Source organism: Rana temporaria, chromosome 3, assembly GCF_905171775.1.
Source record: "Rana temporaria chromosome 3, aRanTem1.1, whole genome shotgun sequence".
NCBI lineage: Eukaryota > Metazoa > Chordata > Amphibia > Anura > Ranidae > Rana > Rana temporaria.
Window position 1 is genome coordinate 230,422,106 of NC_053491.1, and position 25,298 is coordinate 230,447,403.

The following is a 25,298-nucleotide window of genomic DNA, read 5'->3' on the forward strand; positions in this document are numbered from 1 at the left end:
CACGGCGCCTGCGCACAGGCTATGCGCACGCGTCGTGAAGACCAAGCCTATTTCGGCTATTTCCGGAGAAGCGTGACGCGCCAGAGCCGGCCGTCAATCATCCTCCGTCTCCATAGGCACGCCCATTCCCCGGTATCTTCGATGGACGACTACAAGGTGAGTACGGGGGTAAAAAATTCGGGACAGGCATACTGTAGCTCGCGCTACAATGCCTGATTTTAAGGTAAAAGAAATTTTTTTTTTTTTTTTCCCGTCGATAGGGTGAACCCCCGCTTTAATGTTTTCTATGAAGTTCCCTTTTATAATAATGGCAGACCCCAAGGTCCTGTTCACATCCATGGATCTGGAATTGTGGGCAGATTTGGCGTGATTCTGCCTGCGTTTTCAGACTGCAATAAAATAATGCATTTCGGTGCCATTTATTTTTAATGACACTGCAAGGATGTTGATTGACATGTAGAAATTGTGGCAAAATGTGCATGAAAAAAAATTGCGCAATGCTTGTTGCAAAAAGGAGCATGAGCTTCAAGTTAATGGGCTGCCTTTTGCAGTGCTGCACACTAGTAAGGAAGTATACATGTAAAAGCCTCAGACCAAGCCTACTGACTCGTTCACCCTGCCCACCTGGACTTGGAGGAGTGCCAGGCTCCCCCCCCAAAAATACAAATACTGTAGGTGCAGCCTTTTAATATAAGGACACTCGCCTGTTCAAGAATCCTGCAAAGTCCTCTCTTGAGATGATCCTTCAATTGGCTTCAAGTCATCTTGGGTAAGGGAAACCAGCTGTGAAGCTTTCCAGCTGCTTTTCTACTGCGCATGAACGCACTGCGCTTTAATGGCCCGGCAGTCTTCTAGGACCTGTGTCCCAGAAGGCTTTTGTTTTAATCGTAGAGATGAGGCATGAGAGCAGGACAACAGAATTTAAACCAGCTGTGAGAACTCAATCAGTGAAACATGCATGTGATACGGTAAAAGGTGTAATGAAAGAATGTGAGAATAAAGTAAAGCTGCCTCTTGGATAAATGAAGGGGGGGGGGGGACCTCGGCTTGGAGCAGTACCACTAGGCACAAACAGGCACGTAGAAATGCATGTATATTGCGATCAGGTATGTGCTTTGCAGTGTCTGTTATGGATGTTAGGGGGAAGAACGGCTACACTATGAAAACTATTTTTCAGAAAAACCGATACAGGGGAGCAATACCTTGCTATCATTATTGCAGTCCTAGTACTCATGTACGCTAATCGTATGGGGGGCGGGGTAAATCCTTGGTTGAACTGTGTTTTTTTTTTTTTACTACCCCTGAACTGTTCCCTCTTAGCTGCTGCGGCCGGGGGTGTACACATGCTGCATCTGCAAGGCTGTGGCAGAAATTCTACCCCCTGTTGCACTTGGCAGGTGCTGCTGCCCACCAAGTCCAACCCATTCTGTTGAATGAAGCTGCAACTGAACAACATGCACATTTTGCGTTGTTAGTCTGGCATTTAGGGGGTCTAAAACGGGTTGTGGAGGTGATCCAACTCCTCACCATTTGTTAAACTCTGAAGAGCAATCCAAACACAGATAGCTAATCGGACATCAAGGCAAGTGTAAAAGATATTTTTTTTTTTCCTCCTATGACATACCTGTCTTGCAGCATGCCGAATAATATTGGCAATTCAAGACTACACAGGGCCCAGGGTTTTCAAATTCTATGAAGGTGTTTCCTTCATATGTAAATAAATTGTGGCACAGAGAGCAGGCTCTGTGGAGTGGGACTCTTCACACTGGTGAGCATAGTATTTAACAGGAAGGAATTTAATGCTAATTGTGATCCATTCAATCCCATCCGTCATCAGAACTACAAATGGAAAAAGAAAATATGGACAGCCACACTCCAAAAAAACTTGATGGTTGCCTTTATTTAAAACAGGAAAATGCACTACAAGTCACAGCACACTACACGGGAGTAAAACGGCTGACGCGTTTCACACTATAAATTAGTGCTTAATCATAAGCTTATGATTAAGCACTAATTTATAGTGCGAAACGCATCGGCTGTTTTACTCCCGTGTAGTGTGCTGTGACTTGTAGTGCATTTTTTCCTTTTTTAAATAAAGACGTCCAAGGTTTTTTGGAGTGCGGCTGTCCATATTTTCTTTTTCCATTTGTTGCCTTGTGCATTGCCAGCACCCTTGATCTCCTGAGGCTGGGTTCACACTTATCCGACAAACGTTCCTCATTGGGAGCTCATGTAGCATGACGTGTGAAAATCAATGTTTCCCTATGAGAGCTGTCTTAACTGGTCCTACACAAGTCGGTCCAACTTTGAAAATGCTCCCTGTACTACTTTTGGTCCTACATTGATCATACTTCAACCCATTGAATATCATTGAAGTCGGACCAAAGTAGTATCCTGTTCATGAAAGTAGGATGGATGTAGGACCAATGTAGCAGAGCAAAGTAGGATGAAAGTAGTGTAGTAGTGTGAACCCAGCCTGAGACTACACTGATCATCCTAATACAATCCACCTGGAGCGGTAACTTTTCTTTCATCATCAGAACTAGCTTTTCATAGAGGCTCTGTATTTTATAAAGTTCTTTCATTAAATAAGGCAGTGATCTGGGGGTGGCACTTTGCAGGTCAGCATCTGAGAGGGTGGGACTCCCTGCATTACACTGGGCAGTATTGAATGCCAATTGTGATTAATTCAATCGCCACCCAGCATCAACTCTGATAACTTTCTAATCAGGCAGGGTGTATTTTGAGGTGTTTTCTTCATAAATAATGCTGCAATCTGTGAGACAGGACTTGGGAGGTCTGGATTCTTCCTGTAGGTGTGATTGGGCGGGATTAAATGCTATTTGGGATGCATGCAATCCCACAAAGCATCAGCGCTGTGAACGTCGTTGCATAATTTTATAGCCTCAGACGGGCTACAAGGGTAGTCCACTGACTGGCTACTGCAGGAAGTGGCTGTACAAGAAATAGCGTCACCCACTGGATATGCAGTGCCACGTGACACAAAGCAAAACTAAACCCAGGATATCAGGGGATCTGCAGACAAAGTGTGCAACACGGTAAAAAGGTATGATCTATGCTGGGATTTCTAGTTCCATTCATTGTGTAAAAGTAAACTTGGAGTTCATCTTTAATGCAAGGGAATGTTTTGGCTTTTGAACCACTTTAAAGTTTTTACTACATTTTAGACTGGGTGCAAACCTTTTACGTGTGTATTCTGCATTTTATGCATTATTTAGCAGGTTTTCATGTGTATGCAGTACTATGTTGTATTCGCTGAGCCAGTGAAATGTTTAGGTTGCTGTGGGAGGGGCTGGTTACCACGCGCATGTTACATATGTTTTCATGCATTGGCATTAGTTGGGACTAATAACACTTAGGCCCCTTTCACACAGGCCCGTTCATTTAAAAAAAAAAAAAAACCAAGAGCTAGCCCCCTCTGGGAAGCTCTCTACCTTGCGGGCGCGATCGCGTGTGATACAGTCTGCAGCCATAGCTCCCGCTGCTGGAGCTATGGCTAACCAATGAAGAGCCGACAAGCCGTTAGGAAAGCAATGCAGGATCGCGCCCACGGAAGTTCGGGGCTCGGGTGGGCCGGAGAGTGCAAGGTGTTTTTTCACCTTAACGCATAAGGTGAAAAGCACAAAGGTCTTACAACCCTGTAATATTGCTTTAAGGAAAATCAACAGAATTAATAGGTTATAGGTGAAATAAAGGAAAAATAATGTTCAGAACCTGGAGCAGAAAAGGGGCCCGTGTGGGATTGCCGACACAGAATGGCTCCCACTCGTAAAGCTTTTCCCTTTTGGCTTATTTACAACATATGTACCGTACTTTTGGATTTTCTTTTATTTTTTATTTTTTTCCAGTTTTCTCTTACGAACTGCTTGTGAATTTTCCTTTTTTTTTTTTTTTTTTTTAAATGTGTATTTTTGAGTTGGTTTATGTAGTGGGCGTTTTAACACCTTTTCTTGTGTTTATTTTCAGTAAACCGTTTAATCCGAGAAAATGGTCACCTTTTCTCTGATGGGCACTGTAAAGTGTGCAGTGCTGTTTTGATTTCAGAGTCGCAGAAACTTGCACATTATCAGGTAACTTTCTGTTCCTTTTTTACAGTGAACTTGTTAGATGAGTAATCTAAAATGTAATTTAGTTTAAGTGCTTGATCACAGGTCTGTATCATACATTAAAACCCTACCCTATCAGAATTTCTGTGGTTCCTAGTTTTGAGGATTAAAGTGTTTGTTTCCCCTAACATTTTATATTCCTGACTACTGTGCCATGTACCTGTATGAAAAAGTATCCTGTTCTTTGTATTGCTTCCTTTGTGTGAAATCCCTGCTGTTCCTGGCAGTCCCAACGCTTTCCTATTAAAACTGACCACGCTAAGCAGGGGAGCACACTGTGGTCAGTTTTCCAGGTGTGCTGGAACTTCTCCAATGATCAGACTTGTCCTGACCCAGCCCTCCTGCTCTGCCTTTATTTAATTGGGGAGGCTTGGTGTACGGTTGCTTGTCCCAATATGCCTATTGTGCCTGGTTTTACTGTTACAATTATTCATTAAACAAGATTTGATTTGCATTGTATAGGTGTGCAGCCGTTCAAATTGTCTTTCTCCATATGTAAACCTGCAGCGGTGACAGGGAGGACACCCCATACACCCATACACTTCAAACATTTTGTTATAATGTCTTGGTATCATTAAATTTTGTTTTATTTGTTTTTTAGAGCAGGAAACATTCAAGTAAATATCAACGGTACTTGACCATTCACCAGACAGAGGGTGTTGCACCAGCAAAAAGAAGAGCTGAGACTGCTTTGGTAATTTTTTTTTTTTTTTTTTAAAGGGTTCTTTAGAATTTATGAATATAGTGCCATTTGGCTGTTCTAATTATATATTGTAACTTTAGGTGAGTTTGTACTCTGCTCATTCAAGCTGTTGACTGTTCTGACTCCATATAAATCCACTCCCTTATTTATTTTAGAAAGTACAGGCAGTCCTAGGTTACAAACAAAAGGGTCTGTAGGTTTGTTCTTAAATTGGGAGTTCCACCCACTTTTGAAATTTGGTCTTAAATCCTCGTTTTTGGATACTTGAGAATTTTTTTATTTTTTGTATCTGCCTTTGGAAGTACAAATGTACTTTCGATTCAACCAGGCTGCGGCCCAGGACATTGCGTCGTCCTCAGCGAGGACCCCTGTTGTCTTCTGGGACCAATTTTGAATAAAACTCTTTTTTTGCTTTTATGTTTTATAATACATATTCAAAAAAAAGTTCATCAGTTTAGGCCGATATATATTCTACATATTTTTGGTATTAAAAAACCCTGCAATAGTCGTATATTGATTTGCGCAAAATATATCGCATTTACAAACTGGGGTAGATTTATTTAGTTTTTTACTAGTAATAGCGGCGATCTGCAATTGTTGGGACTGCGACTATTCAATCATACAGTTTGTAGTGTACATAGATTTGCAAAACAATGGAATAAAGGAATATTCCTGAACTTTGTTTTATCTCGTTACTGTGTAATTGTGTGAGTACGTCAATGCAGTGCAAAAACGCTTTAACTAAACAAATGCTTTTGTATGTGCAGCTAAAACTGAATTGATTTTATCTAAAATTGGAAATGACCAAAGAATGCACTCTATAAAAATGCATATTTTATGTACAGGGCTTAATTTTTATATTCTGTACTTAGTCACTATTTTTGTTATTTGCAGGACGCTGGTGAGGAGACCGATAGGAATAAGTGCTGCCCAGTCTGCAACATGACCTTTTCATCTCCTGTGGTTGCTGCATCCCACTATGAAGGAAAAACGCATGCAAAAAATCTGAAGCTGAAGTTACAGGGTGGAGTTAAGGAAGGTAACCAATTATAAATTTATTTATAAACTGCTAGACAGCGATGTTTTTAAATTTCATTCTAAAAACTGTTTTAGAATTGTTTTTTGACTAATCTCTTACCATAAAAATTACCGTAGAAGGGGTTAACTCGGGGATCCTCAAACTATGGCTCTCCAGCTGTTGCAGAACAACACATCCCATGAGGCATTGTAAAACTGACATTGAGCCCTGGTTCACACTGGGCTGCGGGAGTGAAGCCGCGCGAGTTCAGCTGAACTCACACGATTTCACTCCCGCCGGCAGTCCCGATTTCGGCCGCGGTTTAAGAGACACCTGTGCAGGTTTCTGCACAGATGTCTATGTAAATCGCGGCCCGAAATCGCAAAAAGTAGTACAGGAACTACTTTTTAAAATCGGTGCTGCGGCGCCGCACCGATTAGGACAGTGTCATTGGCGGCAAATGCCGCCGATTTGAGATGCGATTTCACATGTGAAATCGCATCTCAAATCAAAGGAAATCGTACCCAGTGTGAACCTGGGCTCACAGACCTAACTAGGCATGATGGGAATTCTAGTTCCTGAACAACTGGAGTTGTTTGAAGACCCCTGGGTTAACTTCTTCCCACCCACCATATTATAAGTTGTCCTCCTGGTAAGTTCTTTATGCTGGGAGGGTGCTTGTGCTTATGCCTTTTTTGTAGTATCTTTTGCCCCCCAGCCTGTGCAGACATTCCCTGGAAAGATCAGTGTCTTGCCCCCCCCCCCCTTGCATAGTAAGGTGTAATTTAGGTGTGCTCTTTTATATCTATATTGTATATGGAATGTGTATTACTTTGCCAAAGAATGTTATCTTTGCATAAACTTGACTTTGTGCTTGACAGGAATACCTCTTCCCAAGAAGCCTCGCCTAGCGCCACCTGCTCCCGAAAAAAATGCAGGGACAGGGATAATTGATCGATCGGACCCTGAAAAGTTTTGCCAGCTCTGCAATGCCACATTTAACAATCCTCATATGGCACAACAGCATTATGCGGGCAAGAAACATAAGAAGCAGGAGACCAAGAACAAGCTTATGACTATATATACCAGCTGTGGGAATGCTCTGCCGCAAAGTACACCTCTCAAACCTCTAACGCCAGGCTCTGCTTCAAGTGAGTTAAATGCTGAGCCTGATACTGAAAAACCTGCTGATATTTGAGGCAATGTCGTAGTGTTTTTTTTTTTTTTTTTTTAGTGGGACATCTTTCCAGTGCCCCATACTTTTTATTTACAAGCCTTTTCTGTTTACAGCATTTATTGTATCTCTTCATAACGTATGCATGACCTGCTAGTATATTCAATGCTATATCTTTAGGGATGTATAAATTTTAAAAGGTAGCTTGCTAGTTTAAAGAAACATACATGCAATGTAGATTAGGACTGGTACTGTTTTTGTGTTTTTGTAAACTGGTCTGTTTTGCTTCTACTATGCCCACCATGAAATTATACGGTAATGAATGAAGATGAGGAGTTGTCTTGATTTGTCTGCTGGAAAATTCCTGTTATGATCAATTTTATACAGTGAGGTGTAGACGCCTTATAAAGAATTTTATGATCTGTAGTAGAATCAACCCCCAGTCCCCTGTGCCCCCCCCTTTTTTTATTTACTTTTTTCTCTCTTCCTTTTTTTTATTTTTTTATTTTCCCCCACCATAAAGGGACATAAGTATTTAATCTTTCAGGTTATACTGCTACCTACAGGAGGACTGGACACTGGCAAACAAATGCAGGCCACCCCAGAATAACCCCTCTTACTACCAGCATGCTCAATTTTTCTGCTAGTGTCCAGGAAGGATGGACATCTTTTCTTCAGGAAGGATGGACATCTTTTCTTCAGGAAGGATGGACATCTTTTCTTCAGGAAGGATGGACATCTTTTCTTCAGGAAGGATGGACATCTTTTCTTCAGGAAGGATGGACATCTTTTCTTCAGGAAGGATGGACATCTTTTCTTCAGGAAGGATGGACATCTTTTCTTCAGGAAGGATGGACATCTTTTCTTCAGGAAGGATGGACATCTTTTCTTCAGGAAGGATGGACATCTTTTCTTCAGGAAGGATGGACATCTTTTCTTCAGGAAGGATGGACATCTTTTCTTCAGGAAGGATGGACATCTTTTCTTCAGGAAGGATGGACATCTTTTCTTCAGGAAGGATGGACATCTTTTCTTCAGGACATTGCTGAACTGGATGTTGCTGAGAGCCTGAAAGTGACCATAAGGTCCTTTCCAGACTACTCTGGTAACCACTTAATCACTGCGCGCTTTCCAGATCTAGACTGGCTGTCACGTTTCTTTCCCTATCTTTAAAGACTCTCCTAGTGAGTGCCAGCCTTTGAGAGCTACCTCAATTCCTCGTTTCCTGGTGGTTTCTATTGCAGAGGGGTTAACACTGTGGTATTGAGCACTGACATCTGCTGGGTGGCGTGTGGCAAGCTTCATGCTGTTTCTCATCATACAGCTTTAAGTAAGCATCTTGACACTGCTGCATGCAAAGAGCTATGTGGAACCTTTTCAGCTGAGGTGTGTGTGTGTGTGTGTGGCCTCTGCTGCCACATTTGCTGCAGAGGCCAGAGGTTTCCCTAGGGATTCTATGCCTGATGCATCTGTGGTTTCTGAGCCATGGACTGGAGAGGCTCTGAGTCAATCCAGTCTTTGCCTAACAAGCTTATCCTAGAGGTAGTCTTTTGTTACTCCTAACTGGAAAAGGCGTTCCAGTCTCTCTCAAATACTGTAGCTGCTGACTTTTAATATAAGGACACTTGCCTGTCCAGAAATCCCGCATTGTCGGCACTGCTAGCCGATTCGTCAATCGACTTCGAGTGTAGGCGCTGGCTTCTGTAGTAAGGAAAACGGGTAGTGAAGCCTCACAGCTTCACAGCCTTTCTTATTGTGTTTTGCGCGAGTCTTGCAGCACTTGGTCCCACAGTCTTCTGGGACCTCTGTGTGTCCCAGAAGGTGTATGGCTGTAAATGATGTAGATCGCTGTACGGCGATCTTACCAGAAAGTAGGAGCAGGTACCTGCTAAAGTGGGCAGTGGAGGAGGGAGGGTGCGAACAAGTGGAGCTTCCCATTTTGGCAAGCCGGTTACTTCTATCGGTGCTGCCATTTTTTCTTAGGGAGAGTCTAAGAAGCCAAAAGACTTTGCCATTGCACCCTCTGTTCCGTTTTTGTTTAAAGACTGGAAACACCCTAAAAAGATGACGCTCCTCCTAAGCATTTTTTGGCCTTGTATCTGTTTTGAAGAGGACTTTGTGGGATCCATAGTGGGGAGTACTTTACAATGTACCACTTTAACAAAGTGACTACCATAACAGCAGAGGGTGTTATGTCTTTAAAGTTGTTCTAAAGGCAGAATGTTTATCTTCATGCATTCTATGCATGAAGGTAAAAAGCCGTCTGTATGCAGCACCTCCTAATAATTACCTGATCTTGATCCAGCGATGTGAGAGGGGCTCTCAACTCCCTTCAGTGGCTCACACAGCAGTGGTATTGGTTACAAAACGGAGGTATACTGGTAGTGGGAGGAATTTTCTTAGGCTGGCCTATAGGTTTTTTTGCCAGTATCAATCCTCTTGTAAGCAGTATAACCGAAGGTGAAAGACTTGCATGTCCCTTTATGGACCCCAGGAAAGGGATTTTACAAGGAGTACAAAAATCCTTTTTTATTTTTTGTTTGTGTTGAAGAGATTCATTCACTTTTTCTATTCAGTAAAAAGGTAGTGAGGAAGGGAAATTTTTTCTAACAGAGCCTCCTACAGCAGTAAAACCTGACCGGAGGAACCTGCAGATGCATAGCTTGTAGCCTCCTTCAGTACCATATGGATGCCTGCCACCCTCTTCCTCCCCCCCCCTCCCCCCTGAATCGGCTGAAAAGTTTGTTACCAGATCATTACTTTTTTTTAAACTCCTGTATTTGCCTGAGGCATTACAGTGGTATTGGAGAAATTAAGTGTTTGCCCCAAAACCAGAATTCAGGTGTCACATGGTGTATGCAGCAGTAGATTTGGGCACTGCAGGCAGGTCTACGCAAAGGAGGAAGGTCTACTTCGCAGTCATGGAATAAAGTAGCTTTTTGTAAACCTCAGATTTGAAGTAGATAAAACTTACTTTAAATATACGCTTTTATACATTTCAGCTGGGTTACCCTTTAAAGTGAGCAAAGTTTTTTTGTTGCATGCACAAAATATCCCCTCCTAGTCCGCCATATACATTACAATGATTTTAGTTAACTTTTTATCGGAGCTCATTCTTGCTTTTCTTCTGTAAATAATGTTCTAGATACTTGGGGAAATGTTTAAGTAGATCTGCCTACTGTAACAACTGAGCAGTTAGTTCCAGTGTTGTAATAAGAAACCTCATAGCTCATCAACCCCCTAAAAACCTCCTAGCTGTACATTTATTCTACAAGTATCTCACCAAAGATTGTCGGTGGATGATGTTGTCTGGGGTCCCAGTTATCATTATCGCCTCTGTGTACATTTAACAGGAGCAAGGAATTAGAATTAGTCTTATGTTTATGGGAAAGAGAGTAAAAAAAACACTTTTTTTTTTATCTTTTTTTTTTTAATTCTCTTCTTTTTTTTTAATGGCTTCCTTTTTTTTGTCCTTTTTTCATTGTTTGGGGAGCATGAAGTTCTCCTTTAATGCCACATCATAAGTACTCATTCTATTTTTTAAATAACCAACATTACTGTTGTATTGATTAGTATTTGTAGGTCTGAATCACTGGAAGATGTGATTGTGATTAATAAAATTATTCTTTCCTGGAGTGAAAAGATAAATAAAAAATGTATTAAACTTTCACCTGCATATAGTTGTCTGACATTATTTAAAGAGGAAATTGTAACTGAATTATTTTTAATGTGACTAAATATTAAAAATAATCGGTGTTTTTCATGATTTGCTGTGCCATACTCCTAATGGTTTTTTAAAAGTTTCTATTCAGTCTCTTGGTTCTTTCCTCAGCAATATAAGCCATATCATGACTCCCATACATGAGTGGTGTTATGCACCTTGAAAGTGGAAAATCAACAAAAAAGGAGATCACTTAATTGTAGAGATTTGTGCATGTCTCCCTATACCACCACAGTCAGCCGTTTTGGGGCCTCTTAAAGCGGTTCTCCACCCTAAAGTGGAGTCCCGCTGATCGGAACCCTCCCCCCCTCCGGTGTCACATTTGACACCTTTCAGGGGGGAGGGGGGTGCAGATACCTGTCTAAAGACAGGTATTTGCACCCACTTCTGGCCACACGATACGGGCAAAAGACGGGCATTCCGTCACATCCCGTCTGTCGCCCGTTGTGTGCTGGGAACACTCGGCTCCCAGCACACAGCGGGAGCCAATGGGCTGGCGCGGCGCGACTCGCGCATGCGCCGTAGGGAACCGGGCAGTGAAGCCGCAGCGCTTCACTTCCTGGTTCCCTGAGCGTGGATGGCGGGGGGAGCAGCAGAGAGACGAGCGATCGCTCGTGCTCTGCTGCGATCGGCGCTGGACTCCAGGACAGGTAAGTGTCCTAATATTAAAAGTCAGCAGCTGCAGTATTTGTAGCTGCTGGCTTTTAATATTTTCCCGTGGCACATCCGCTTTAAGAGAAGTTTTGAGAGGCCTGTAAGACATGGGGCTGGTGGACTTTTTTTTTTTTTTTTTTTCCCTAGAGCACTGAAGTTCGACTAATTATACTTGTTGAAATTTATACAGATTTGACCAACTCCCCAATGAGGCCTTGCCTTGTGCAGACACTTTACAGTTGGCAGGAAGATATAAGCCCCATTTACGTAGGTCGGTTCATTAGCGGTAATTCCCACTGAACACGACCAGGGTTATAACTTTTTTGCTGTGCCACAAAGTATTGCAGCGTTTACTAAAAAAAACAGCAATTTTAGGTTTTGAATTTTTTTTTTTTAACAGTTCTATTCACTGAAACGTTTTTTTTTTTTTGCTTGCAGCATGAGCATTGCTTACCCAGCTCCTTGGATTTGTTCATTAAGGACAATGTCAAGTGCAAGTTGGTACATTTCTAAAAAGGCTTTAAAAAAAAAAAAAAAAAATTGTATAAACTCTGGGTGTTTTATTTTATTTATCTTTAATTATTGTAGGGAAGGGTTAGTCTCCTGGGTTTTTAATGCTGTTCAGGGCACGGTTACAGAATTCCCCCCTCACTTGCTATCCTGACGCAGAGTGAGGGAACTGCCAACCGCAATACAGAGATAAAAATGTTTGTTTGGCGTAGGGCAGGCATATGCAATTAGTGGACCTCCAGCTGTTGCAAACTACAAGTCCCATCATGCCTCTGCTTCTGGGTGTCATGCTTGTGGCTGTTAGTCTTCCTATGCCTCATGGGTTCTGCAACAGCTGGAGGTCCGCCAACTGCATATCCCTGTCATAAGGGAAGGCTAATAAGTATCTCTTTGCAGGTTTTCCTACACTTCCTGTCTAGTACATTTATTGTTGGCATGGGAAATCTTTCATAGGAAGCCCAAGATAGCTATAGGAATTCTAACCCTTCCTCAAACAGTGTTTTTGCTCAACATACACTTTCATGTGTCAACATTTCAGTAGATTAACCCCTTGGAGCTGGTGCCTCCTGGCCCTTTAAGGGGTTTAGAATGCTGGGGGGGTTTATGAACATGTGACCGCCATGATTGGCTGTTACGGCGGTCACATGTTTGGAAAACTCCCAAATGCAAGGATCATTTCCGTTAGCCGCTGGTAACTGTGCGGGGCGTGTCCTCTCAGCACAGCAGTATTTGCACTAATGCATGTAAATATGTGGCTGCTCAGTGCCAAGGCCTTCCTGACGAGAGGCTGAATCTTTGCATGTGGCCGGCCCCAAGAGGTTAAATGCATGTTCGCATTTAGAAGAGCTTTTATGGAAATGCCAGATTACTTTTTTTTCAAATTAATTTTAAAAACCCTTTTTTGACCTGAGGTTTCTTGGTGGTCACATGATCACTGTATCCTTTCATGTTCCCAAGCTTTGAGGAGTGGAGTGAGACTCCTACTGATCCCCAGGATTCCTACCAGGAGCTTCTTGGTGGTCACATTCTGCATGGGGCGAGTCTTGCCCATAACCTCTGCCATGGGCCACTGTCAAACAAGTTCTGCAGTGCTGGGCAGGCAGTTAGTCGCTAGTATGGAAAAAAGTATTGACGGGGGTACTGGGACAGAGCTTAGCGTGGAAAATACAGGCACGCCATGCACTGCGTCCTGCTGCACTTGGCAGCAATCCCAGGTATGCAAAGTGAGCATGTCGGCATGGATCTGCTTCTGTGCTTGATGATGTGGTCAATTGGCAGCACGAGAAAGCAGGATCACCACCAGGAATTTTACAAAAAGAAAAAAAAAAAGCTAAACAAAATGGGTTATATTTATTAGAAATTATATAAATGCAAAAAACATGTCCTATATTTGGGGTAACACCACTTTTAAAGTGGTAGTAAACCCTGGATTTTGCTTATATTGAAGCTTACCTGTAGGTTAAAGTGGTTGTAAAGTCACATCAATTTAACCTTTGATCCTCTGTTTTAGGTCTGTTTAGTACAGTGTGTGTGTGTGTGTGTGTTGTCGTCTTAATATTCCAATGCTAAACAGTCTTTGCACAGTGCTGCTGTGCAGTTGTCCTCCCTCTGCTTCCCTTCCCAATCTGAGAGCTCAGTGGGAGGAGCTGAGATTCCCTTCTGATGTATGTAAGATGGCAGAAAGAGGACATGTGATTGCACGGCAGCACTGTGCAAAGAAGGCATGTACTATTTTTTTTCATTTTAAGAAAATGCACACTTTACTAAACATAGACCTAAAACAGAGAGGATCAAATTTAACAGATGTGTTTTTTGTCTTTTACATGCACTGGAGCAGCTGCGGAGAATAGTATTACCCAAGTAGGAGGGAGGGAAATGGGCTTTGAGAGGGAGGGGAGGTGCAGAGACTGAGGAGAGAGCAGGATGACAAAGGCACATAAACTGACCATGCTGTCATGGATCCGCAGCTATTATGAGCATGGTAAATCACACACAGGAACAGGCAGGATCAACCAGTTATTTTACAACATGGAAAAGGCCAAATGACACTGTAAAAGCACTGCTATGTATTATGCCTTAAAGGGACTGGAGCTTATTGCAATGGCTTTAAATGAAAGTCTCCTAAACATTCACAGTTTAGGAGATATTTCTCTGATTAGCAGCCAATGACCTCACCGACGCATGCCATCTGAAGGAATGGCATGCCCGTGTCATTCCCATGACGCATGCAATGTCATTGTGGCTCGGCCATTCAAGCGGCCGCAGCTTGAACGTGGAAGTAAGACCAAATGGAGATGGAAGCCTCTGCAACGGTGACAGCTTGCCGCTGTAGGGCTTTGTTTCAAGGTAAGTTTTTCTTAATGTGCTACTATGCGATGCATTCATATTAGCACATTATGCCTTTACCTTGTAGGTAGAAAGTGTTTTGTGTTTGTTTTATTTTTTACAAGTTTATTACCACTTTTAATGAAAGCATTTGCAGCATCCCAACAGTGTGAATCCTGCCAGTAACACTTCCTTTCCTGGGGTGGCAATTCTCTTTCATTGTACTGTACCTGACCTGTGGAGAAGTATTGTTGCCCTAGGCGGCTCTCCTCCTATTTGGGACTGTAAACACACTACCTCTCTTGGAGGTTTTCTGTAATTTTACAGAAGACAGATGAGATGGCTCGTAACATTCATTGATATTTCAGTTCAGTACACAAAGGTACAAGGACTGGTAGGATCATCAGGCGTTTTATATATCCACAAAATGTACTTGCCTGAAAATAAACCAAATGCAGCCACCGCATTGAACTAGCAAGATGCAATGTATTCTGGTTTTATTCTTGGGTTTAGATACATTATAGTAAACATTGAATGGACTTTTACTTTATCACAGTTCCAGTATTCTATAGCTAATATGAAATGTTCACCCGTTTCCTAAAATTATGCTTTTTTTTTTTTTTTTTTTTTTTTAATTATGCTTTTTTAGGTGCAGGCAAATCTACTCACTAGACCAGAGATATGCATTTAGCGGACCTCCAGCTGTTGCAGAACTACAAGTCCCATGAGGCATAGCAAGACTCTGACAGCCACAAGCATGACACCCAGAGGCATGATGGGACTTGTAGTTTTGCAACAGCTGGAGGTCCGCTAATTGCATATCCCTGCACTAGACCATGCAAATCTTTTATTGTTTCCAGTTAAAGTGGAACATCACTCTCCCAATCAACATTTGTCTATTTTATTTTTTTTATCCTGCCAGCATTCGTAAATAGATAGGAAAGCATGTGATAAACTTTTATTTAAATTTTTTTTTTTTTATAAATTATACATGCATGCATACATACATTTCTTCAGTTAATTTGCCTAGGCAAGAAACTAGGAATTATGTGACACATCCCAGGAGTCTTCAGAAAGGGGTTTTCTCAGCTAAGCACACTCTCATGCATGCTTGAGCCAAGTAAATGCTACATAAATAACGTGTCCTTGCTCAAGATAGCCACGGGCAGAAATTCCGTGGGGGGGGGGGGGGGGTGTTTTTCTTTGCATATTAAAATTCATTAAATTGTTTTTGTGGTGCTCAGATGCAGCGAAGTTTAGCTTTAAAGTGTTACTAAACCCACAAAAGTAAAATCAGTCTGTATGTATAATAAAGCATGCTTGTTATACTCACTATGGAACCTAAGGGGTTTATGCTCTACATTGTGTATAAGGCTGTTTTATCATGTCTTCTCTGATCCTCCCCTTCTTACAATCCCCAATCCATCTGCTGATAAACCAGAGCCTTACAGACAGTCTGCACATGCTCATTTTGGTGTGTGTGTGTGTGTGTGTGTGTGTGTGTATATATATATATATATATATATATATATATATATATATATATATATATATATATATATATATATATAATTTTATTTTTGGGAGGAGGGTGCTTGTGATCAACACTGGCCAATCAGCACTGTCCAGACAGTCTGGGGTCATGCAGGCCAGTCGGCACCGTTCAGACACAAAGTCAGGATTCACGCAGCCTCATAGGCCAGTCAGAGCAAAATGAAAACTCCCAAGCTGTAACAAGTGTTTGGCCAGACACTGATAGAGGTCACAAGACTGCTATATACTGCTAAGAGATTTAGCAGTATATGTTTACGAAAATAATTCCATGTTCTGTGTACTGTAGGAGGCCAGATATAATGAATGCAGCCTCCTTGGTTTAGCAACACTTATAGTAAAATCTGTGCTTTTGCTGATTTAGCAGCCATAAGTTATATTTTACAGATTTTGATTCTCTTCTATGAAGCATGCATGTTTTTAAAAACCGTAGCATATACTGTTGCTTTAACATTTTACCCAGCAGTGGATGGAGGCTGTCAACATGATCCAATCACAATGTCCGCAATATTAAATCCATACATGAGCATCATTGGCCACAGGTGTCAACACAGGAAACTTCACCCAACTCCTCCCAGTTAGGCTTGTTTTTTTTTTTTTTTTTACTTAGAACGAATTCCAAAAAGTATTTTCCTATGTTCTTAATTTAAACATTGGACAAAACACCTGCTTTTTTATTCTGGACTCCAGACATTCCTAATAAATGCAGAAGTAGACTATAATGGATTTGTTTACTGTATTAGGACTGTGGCAAATTTATATCTTAAAGTCTACCAGAGTAAGTACCTACATTTTTTATTTATTCCTATTGGCCTTCACTCATCCCTTGCATAGCAGCACTCAGACTTTGGCATCAGTTTGAGAGGATTCTGAGATCATTTAGAAGGAATCGACAGGCGCAGCTGATCTCCTCCTTTTTGATCTGCTTCACGTGTTTTTATAATGCAAAACTCAAGTGAACAAAAGCATGTTAACAAGGTCCTGTGGGTAGTGGGGCTCTGCTGCAGTGCACTTGAGCTGACAGGAAGAGTGAGAAGAAGAGGCAGAGTTGAGGAGTCCTTCATTGTTTACTCAGCAGGTGGAGGGGTGTTCTTGTCCTATCTGTTTTGTTGCTTTGGAGGTCATGAACTTGGCGTGTGGTCTTCAACATCTCATCATGTCTATGGATACCTTTTTACTTTTTATCTGTCCTTGCCACAAATTTAGGCATGGGCATCTAGATTATGCCGAGAATGCCCTCACACTCTCTCCTCATACCAGGTAACTTATCTTGTGCCACTAGATAACACCAGCAGGGTATAATTTTTATTAATTTTTTTTTCCAGCTGTGCGAAGTGGGTTTCACCCTATTAAAACAAAATGACACAATAGTATTTCACTAAATGGACTGTGAATGTAGATTTGCAGGGAACGTATCAACAAGAGCTGTAGGTAGCAACACATCTGTCCCTACTTGGAAACCATCACTATGGCCTAGTGCAGTCTTTCTTCTGACTTAAGCAACTGGTTCAAGAAGTTAAAGTGTTCACTTTTATCCTGTAGAAAGGATGAGTGTTCCACATCTGCCATCTTTTAAAGTGAAAGTTGACGTCCATCACTGACTTTTACCTATAAGTATGTCTGAGTCTTGCCTATAGGTAGTGTAAATATCTCCTAAACATGCATGGTTTAGGAGATCTTTTGCTGTACATGCAGCCAGTGACCTCACTGGTGCATGCGCTCTGAAGGAACGGCCACCCGTATGGTTTCTTCAGAGCCCTGTGCTGTGAATGGCGACTTATGCCTTGGAGTGGCGTCATCGCGGCTCCGGCCAGTCACAGCCGGAGTCCGTGAACCAAGAAGCAAGACGGGTGAAGATGGAAGCAGCCTCCAGCTCTGGCATCTCGTTGCGGGAGGGCTTCGTTTTAAGGTAAGTTTATTATAATGTGCTAGTATGTGATGCATACTAGCACATTATAGCTTTACCTTGCAGGGTTAAAAATAAAAAAAAGTGTAGCGGTTTACAACTGCTTTAAATACCAAGTTGAACTGACAGATTCTAATACATGCCACTTTCCAGGTGTTGCCCTAATATATTTTGGTAGCTAATGCTGGAAATCTGGTGGACCATGATTTCTACTACATGAAAATACTTGGAGCGTTGTGTCTTTCAGTTTTTGCATCATTAGTGTGCCAGCTGCAACATGTGATTTTTGTGCTGCAATCAAAGGTGCCTAATCCAACAGCCTGGAGATATATATCGCACACAGTTGTGCTCATAAGTTTACACCCCCTGGTAGAATTTATAATTTCCTTGCCATTTTTCAGAGAATATGAATAATACAAAAACTTTTCTTTCACTCATGGTTAGTGTTTGGCTGAAGCCATTTATTATCAATCAACTGTGTTTACTCTCTCAAAATTATCATGGCAACAGAAACTACCCAAATGACCCTGATCAAAAGTTTACATACCCCAGTTCTTAATACTGTGTATTGCCCAGTTTAAAATCAATGACAGCTTGAAGTATTTTCTAGTATTTGTGGAAGAGGCTCTTTATCTTCTCAGATAGTAAAGCTGCCCATTCCTCTTGGCAAAAAGCCTCCAGTTCCTGTAAATTATTGGGCTGTCTTGCATGAGCTGCATGTTTCATCTCCCCAGAGTGGCTCAAGGATATTTTATTTAGGAGACTGAGATGGCCACTCCAGAACCTTCACTTTATTCTGCTGTAGCTAATGACAAGTCGACTTGGGCTTGTGTTTTGGATCATTGTCCTGTTGGAATCTCCAAGTACGTCCCATGCGCAGCTTCCTGGCTGATGAATGCAAATGTTCCTTCAGTATTTTCTACTAACATACTGCATTCATCTTGCCAACAATTTTGACCAAATTTCCTGTGCCTTTTTAGCTCACACATCCCCAAAACATCAGCGATCCACCTCCATGTTTCACAGTAGGAATGGTGTACCTTTCATTTGTAGGCATTGACTCCTCTCCTAATGTAGTGTTTATGGTTGTAGCCAAAAAGCTCAATTTTGGTCTCCTCAATCCAAATGATTTTGTGCCAGGTTTATGGCTTGTCTCTGTGCTGTTTGGTGTATTGTAAGCGAAATACTTTGTGGCATTTGCATAGTAATGTCTTTCTTCTGGCGACTAGACCATGCAGTCCATCTTTCTTCAAGTGTCTCCTTATTGTGCATCTTGAAACAGCCATGTTACGCCACATGTTTCCTGTATTTCACCTGAAGTTATTTGTGGATTTTTCTTTGCATCCCAAACAATTTTTTTCTGGCAGTTGTGGCTGAAATTTTAGTTGGTCTACATGACCGTGGTTTGGTTTCAACAGAACCCCTCATTTTCCACTTCTTGATTAGAATTTGAACACTGCTGATTGGCATTCTCAATTCTTTGGATATCTTTTTATATCCCTTTCCTGTTTTATACAGTTCAGCTACCCTTTCCTGCAGATCCTTTGACATTTCTTTTGCTTTTCCCATGACTCCGAATCCAGAAACGGCAGTGCAGCACTGGATCAAAGATGCAAGGGTCTGTCAGGAGTCCAGAAACTCATTGGCCTTTTATATATACACAGACACTAATTACAAGCAAACAGATAACCGGTGAGGATTAGGGGTGCAACGGATCGTCACCGATCCGTGATCCGAACGGGTCACCCCATTCGGATCGGCACACCACGCGATCCGCGGAGCGCTCCGGGGCCTCGGCCGGAGGAAAGTCCCCAGCTTCGACCTAGCTCCGGAGCGGCGGCCATCTTGCTCCACCCCAACCAATCACAGATCGGCAATAACAAATAACAGCTCAAAGCTATTAACTCCCTATAGCTATGCATGTCTGCTTTACCATCTGTCAAAATTCAGCAACTCCCCCTAGTGTCTGAAATATAAACTGCAATTTCTACACACTGACCACAAAAATGACAAAGAGGGTTTTGCTTTGCAATAGTATGTTGCTTCGAAATGCGTCTACACATGTTCACTCAGGTTTTTGTTCTGGTTTATTGAAAATCTAGATTATATCAATTTAGCGGAATATTATCTTTTACGCAAGTGTTGGTGATTGCTAAGTTGTAGACTGGAGGTATCTGCGGAGTCCAATGCTGGCATATTTAACTGTTAAAACAACAAACACTTTTTAGTTTTTAACATTGCACTGTCATATTTTAACAGCACTTATAATAATATGGGTATTAAAAACCATCAGTTGCCCGGATTGGCTGTCTTGGCGGCGCTCTGGGAATGAACGTGTGGAGCTTGAGGGGGAACAGTGAGCACCGCTATGAAGGACGGGGACTCGGTGTTCTTTACTAGTGTGGGGGCAATGTTGGACTGGTCTGGAACAGTGATGGGGATGACGAGTGGGGGACAATGGTGGACATTACAGTGACGAGTGGGGGGGCAATGGTGGACATTACCATATAGAGCCATTGGCCCAGCTGGAGCCCAGACTTGAATCCGACTTTTTTTCATACATTTTTTTTTTTTTTTGCCAACCCGAAAATGATCCGATCCGTGACTCCTGATCCGATCCGTGAGTTTTTTGATCCGTTGCACCCCTAGTGAGGATGGTTACCTTTTTAAAGTGGTTGTAAACACTTAAAAAAAACAAAAAAAAACAAACAAAGGCATAATGAGCTAGTACTAGCTCGTTATTTATTACTTACCTTCGATCGAAGCCCTGCAGCCATCCTCGACTCCACCGCCAAAATCACCAGGGTATGTACATTTTGATCAGGGTCATACATATATATTACACACACAAATAATGGCACAATTGAATCAGCCATTTTCAATCAACAGAAAGTTTGGTTTTAGACTCATCTATGGCTGGCTTAAGGCTACATTCACTTCGATGTTGATGGGCGTGGCAGTGACATATGTGAGCAGCTGGGTGTGGCTGCTGAGCCTGTAAACTGTAACACCAGGCCAATTCTAACATTTATCGTATAAATGTAAAGATCTTAAAAAAATCTCAAATGACTTGGAACCCCCAAACGCTATGAGGCCCTAGAGATCATAATGGCGGTTTTAGCAATTTATGTCACAGGGTATTTGTGCAGCACCGTTTTAAACACAATTTTTTGCGGGAAAAAAACACTTTGGTGAAATTTTAATGCACAAAAACACAATATAATACCCGATTGTTTGGTAAAATGTAAAGGCTGTTACACCGAGTAAATAGATACCTAACATGTCACGCTTGTAGGTCGGCGCCAAGCTGCGGCACTTAAAAATCTCCATAGGCAACGCTTTACAAATCTTTACAGGTTATCAGCTTAGTGTTACACATGAGGTCTGGTGCTAGAATTCTTGCTCTTGCTATAACGTTTATGGCAATACTTCACGTGTGGTGCAAACACAGCTTACATATGTGTGCGTGATCTACATATGTGGTTGCCTTTTCGCGTGAGCACGGGGGAGGGGCTCTTTAAAAAAAACATTTTTATTGCCATCAGGAGGGGAGAACAATATCCATGGTGATAGCATGCGCAATGACAGGTCTTCTTTATGAAGAGATCTGAGGTCTAACGCCTTCCTTCCATGAGCCCGAAACCGGAAGTGATTAAATACTCATCACTTCCTGTTTCTGACATCACACAGTGGGAGGAACAACATTGCTTTCTCTCACTGTGTCTCAGGACCCAGATGCTGCTGGTTGCATTGGAGATCCGGGTAAAGCCTCTAGGATTACTATTACATTGAAGGCAATTGCCAGCCCTAAAAAAATATCTCGATCATTGCTGTAGAAATTACTGAAATATCACGCTTCCATCTCAACGGCGTACTTGTACGTCGCCCATCGGCAAGCGGGTAATGATAGTTTTTCATGTTCACACATGTAGTGGACGCACACAACAGTCTACATTTACAGCCCGTTTTGTGAAATATATATATTTTTTTTATGACAGCACAGACCAGGAGATCTGATTTTTATCTGCTTCAGTTTAGGAACAGTTCCAGGTTTTGTACTTCCCAGCCTGTGACAGGCCAGTAAAAGAAGAATTTGCAGATTAATGAGCTCCTCTCTAAGTCACTCTATCTCCTCCTATTAGCAAGCTCATTGCATGGCAGCACAACTGATTGGCTCGGGTACTTAAACTCCTTCCATTTAAAGTGCTAGTAAAGGCTTTTTTATTTTATTCATACGTACAGGTAAGCCCATAATAAGGCTGCTGTTTGGCGGTGCCACAGTGATGTCACATGCGCACTGCGCGCCTAGTTGACGATGTGCCATTCATAGAGAGAGCCGTGCCGCAGGAGTGACGTCATCGTGGCACCGCCAATCAAACGACGGCTGCCCACGAAGACCAGGTGAAGCTGGAAGCCCTGTCAGCGTTGACAGTGCCGCTGGAAGGCTTCGTTTTCAGGCAAGTCCTTTAAAATGTGCTAGCATGCGATGCATATATATTTTTTTACTTACTGCAGTTTTCTAGCGCTTTACAGCAAATGCATTGAATTATGTATTACTGAATACAGAGCTGCATTAAAACGGTAGTTATCCACCATAAATGTAAAACAATTGGCCCCCCTGCAGGTTTAAGTCATAACGTGCTAGTATGCACAGCATACTAGCACATTATGACAAACTAACCTGTACACTGAGCCCTCTAGCGCAACGCTGTCGCATCCATTATCAACCGTTCTTCCTTCCGGGTTCACAAGCTCCGGCTGTAAGAGTGGCCGGGACCGCAATGACGTCACTTGTGCATGCGCACAGGAGCACTTCGTTCTGACGCGGTATGCCGTCTCTTCAGAGCGCATGCGCCAGGGAAGTCACCGGCTGCATCTTGTGTGAATATCTCTTAAACAGTGCGAGTTTAGGAGATGTTCACTGTAAGTTCTAAAGTGGAGTTTAATTCCCCTTTAATGTGTGCCCTTTATATCTGTATAGAGCTCAGCTTTGAAAATCAATGTCAATTTAGGTCTGGCTGACAGTAGAGCACAGTTTCACATGTTGGCATGATTTGACGCATGTTTTCAGACAATCAAACATGCGTATTGGGATTGTGAAGTGTACATGTTGATGAGAAAACAAATGTGTGTGAAGTACGCTGAATGATAACACATGGATCTTAAAAGTGTAACGTAGATGTGTTTATATATGATCATTTTTTTTCCCTTGGATAGAGGTGTGTCTGTCTGTCCCAATGACTGGGGTTAACCATAAGGAAACATTTTTTTTAACCCTTCCCTACCCTATTCAACACCCTAAAAAAAGTTTCAGCTTTAGATTTACTTTAACTACTGTATTTATTGGCGTATAACACTCACTTTTTTACCCTGAAAATAGAGGGTAAACTGTGCCTGCGTGTTATACGCAGGGGGCTGTGGAAAGTTTTTTTCCCGAAACTACTCTCTTAAAGTTAGGGTGCGTGTTATACGCCTGTGCGTGTTATACGCCGATAAATACGGTATTTCTCCTTGAGAGCATGGTCTGTTCTCTGATGTTCCGCACAGACCTGGCAAACATCTTTTGTATCCACATGTTTTTTTTTTTTTTTTTTTTTGAACCTTGTGCCATAATTGGAAGTATAACTTGAGTGAACATGAATGAGTTGTTTCTCTTTAAAGATACACTTTGGATTCTTATCCATGTTTTTTATATGAGTAAACCTGAATGATTTCAAAGGCGCATAGCAGTTGGAGTTGGGAGCATCGCAATTCATATAATGACTTGCATGTTGTGCCCCTTTACCCTAGGGATAACCATCATAATAAATGCATGTTCTTCCTGTGTCTTTCAGCTGGGAACGGCTTCACCTGTGACATATGCGATATTGTTGTGAATTCTATAGCACAGTATGAGGCTCACATCAGTGGTTCAAAACACAAGACCAAGTAAGTATCTATCCATTATCGAAATAATCTACCTATTCACTTAAATAGTGGGGAATTTTTAATACTTGCTTATTTTGAGCTTAGTACAGTTTAACGTTTTCTAAATAAATCTCTGCATTGGTAATGTCTCAGATTTTGAATTAAATGAATCTTTATTTCGATTTTGATTCTAGGAGCTCCACGTCCAGTTCAGTATAGGGCTTGTACAAGATTGTGTAGTTACCATTATTGTCCCTGACCTCTACCCATCCCTAACTGTTAAAATAACTTTAAATCCTTCCACCTACATATATCTGACCCAAGGTTCCTTTCACACATACGGACCGTTCGTCCGTTTTTCATCCATCCGTTGACGGATGAAAAATGGACATCAATGCATTCCTATGGAAAAACAGATGATCATCTATTTTCATCTGCTTCCATCAACATCTATTTTTTTTTTTTTTTTAATGGATGAAAGCCCTATTTTTCATCTGTTAAAAAAAAAAATGATCGGACAAAAAACGCATGTAAATGGACGAACGGTCCGTTTTTGCATGAAAAAATTAAGTGGTTAAGGACTCTAGCTGGCAGATGTAAAAAAAAAAAAAATAAATCCTGTCCAAAAACATTTTGACACTGACCTTGACCCAGAAACTAACCCTTGCATTGATCTAGATTTTTATTTTAATTTTTTTCTATTTCTGCAAGGACAGAGAAAGATACAATGTATCTTTCTTCTCCATTTACAGAGACAAAAGACACTGGGGTAGTCTTCACAGTGACTGATCACTGTGATAGCCTATCAGAGGCTATCACAGCGATTAGGTGACCTGAAATCGGACGTTCTGGGTCCCGATTGTGCTCCCACCACAAAGGGAGGTACGCAAACATGCGGCCCCACAGCAAAAAGCCCTCTGGAGTTGGGCCACATATTTGTTACGTCTGTGCCAAGCAGTTAAAATGGTTAGACCCCTTTCACACTGGGGGCGTTTTTCAGGCTTTATAGCGTTAAAAAAAGCACCTGCAAAGCGCCCTAAAACAGCTGCTCCATTCACTCCAGTGTGAAAGCCAGAGGGCTTTCACACTGGAGCGGTGCGTTTGCAGGGTGTCAGAAAAAGTCCTGCCAGCAGCTTCTTTGGAGCACATTAGTAGCGGTGAACTCATCGCTCCAAATGTGATCCTGCCCATTGAAATCAATGGGCAGCGGCGCTTTGCAGGTGGTTTTAACCTTTTTCGGCAGCTAGTGGAGGAAAAAATTCACCCCGCTAGTGGCCGAAAAGCGCTGCAAATCTAAAGCGCCGCTTTACTGCCGACGCTCGGGGCGGCTCGGTGTGAAAGCGCTCTTATAAACCTTAAACATTTTTTACCTTAATGTATTCCTTGCAGTTCTGAACATGGATGTCTGTGTTTTTGTTCCAGCCAATGAGCATATGTGCTTTATGGCCAATTCTGGTACATGTAGAATTTATACAGTAAAAGTTTCAGAGCTACGTTGTGCACTGCCCACACAAATAGCAGGGAAATGTGTAATTTGGAGACACCTTCATTGGCAGCATAGACATGGTATATCTGTTTTTGTTTTTGGAGGGGTGGCGATTCAGATTTCAATCTCATTCGACTTTTCATCTCCACACAACATGCATTTTTAATCAAACTATTGAGCTATGAAGAAGTCAAACATCTTCATCTGTTAAATATA

General features: G+C 41.9%; 1 protein-coding gene across 2 annotated transcripts in view; it reads left to right on the forward strand.

Annotated features, from left to right (window-relative positions):
• The window catches only part of ZNF346 (zinc finger protein 346), a 39,515-nt gene that overhangs the window by 9,381 nt on the left and 4,836 nt on the right, over window positions 1-25,298 (forward strand). For both annotated transcript variants that reach the window (XM_040344413.1, XM_040344414.1), the window contains exons 2-6: window positions 3,988-4,091; window positions 4,729-4,821; window positions 5,725-5,869; window positions 6,730-6,999; window positions 23,524-23,617. In XM_040344413.1, coding sequence (XP_040200347.1) covers window positions 3,988-4,091; window positions 4,729-4,821; window positions 5,725-5,869; window positions 6,730-6,999; window positions 23,524-23,617 — 706 coding nt within the window. The remainder of the gene's footprint in view (window positions 1-3,987; window positions 4,092-4,728; window positions 4,822-5,724; window positions 5,870-6,729; window positions 7,000-23,523; window positions 23,618-25,298) is intronic.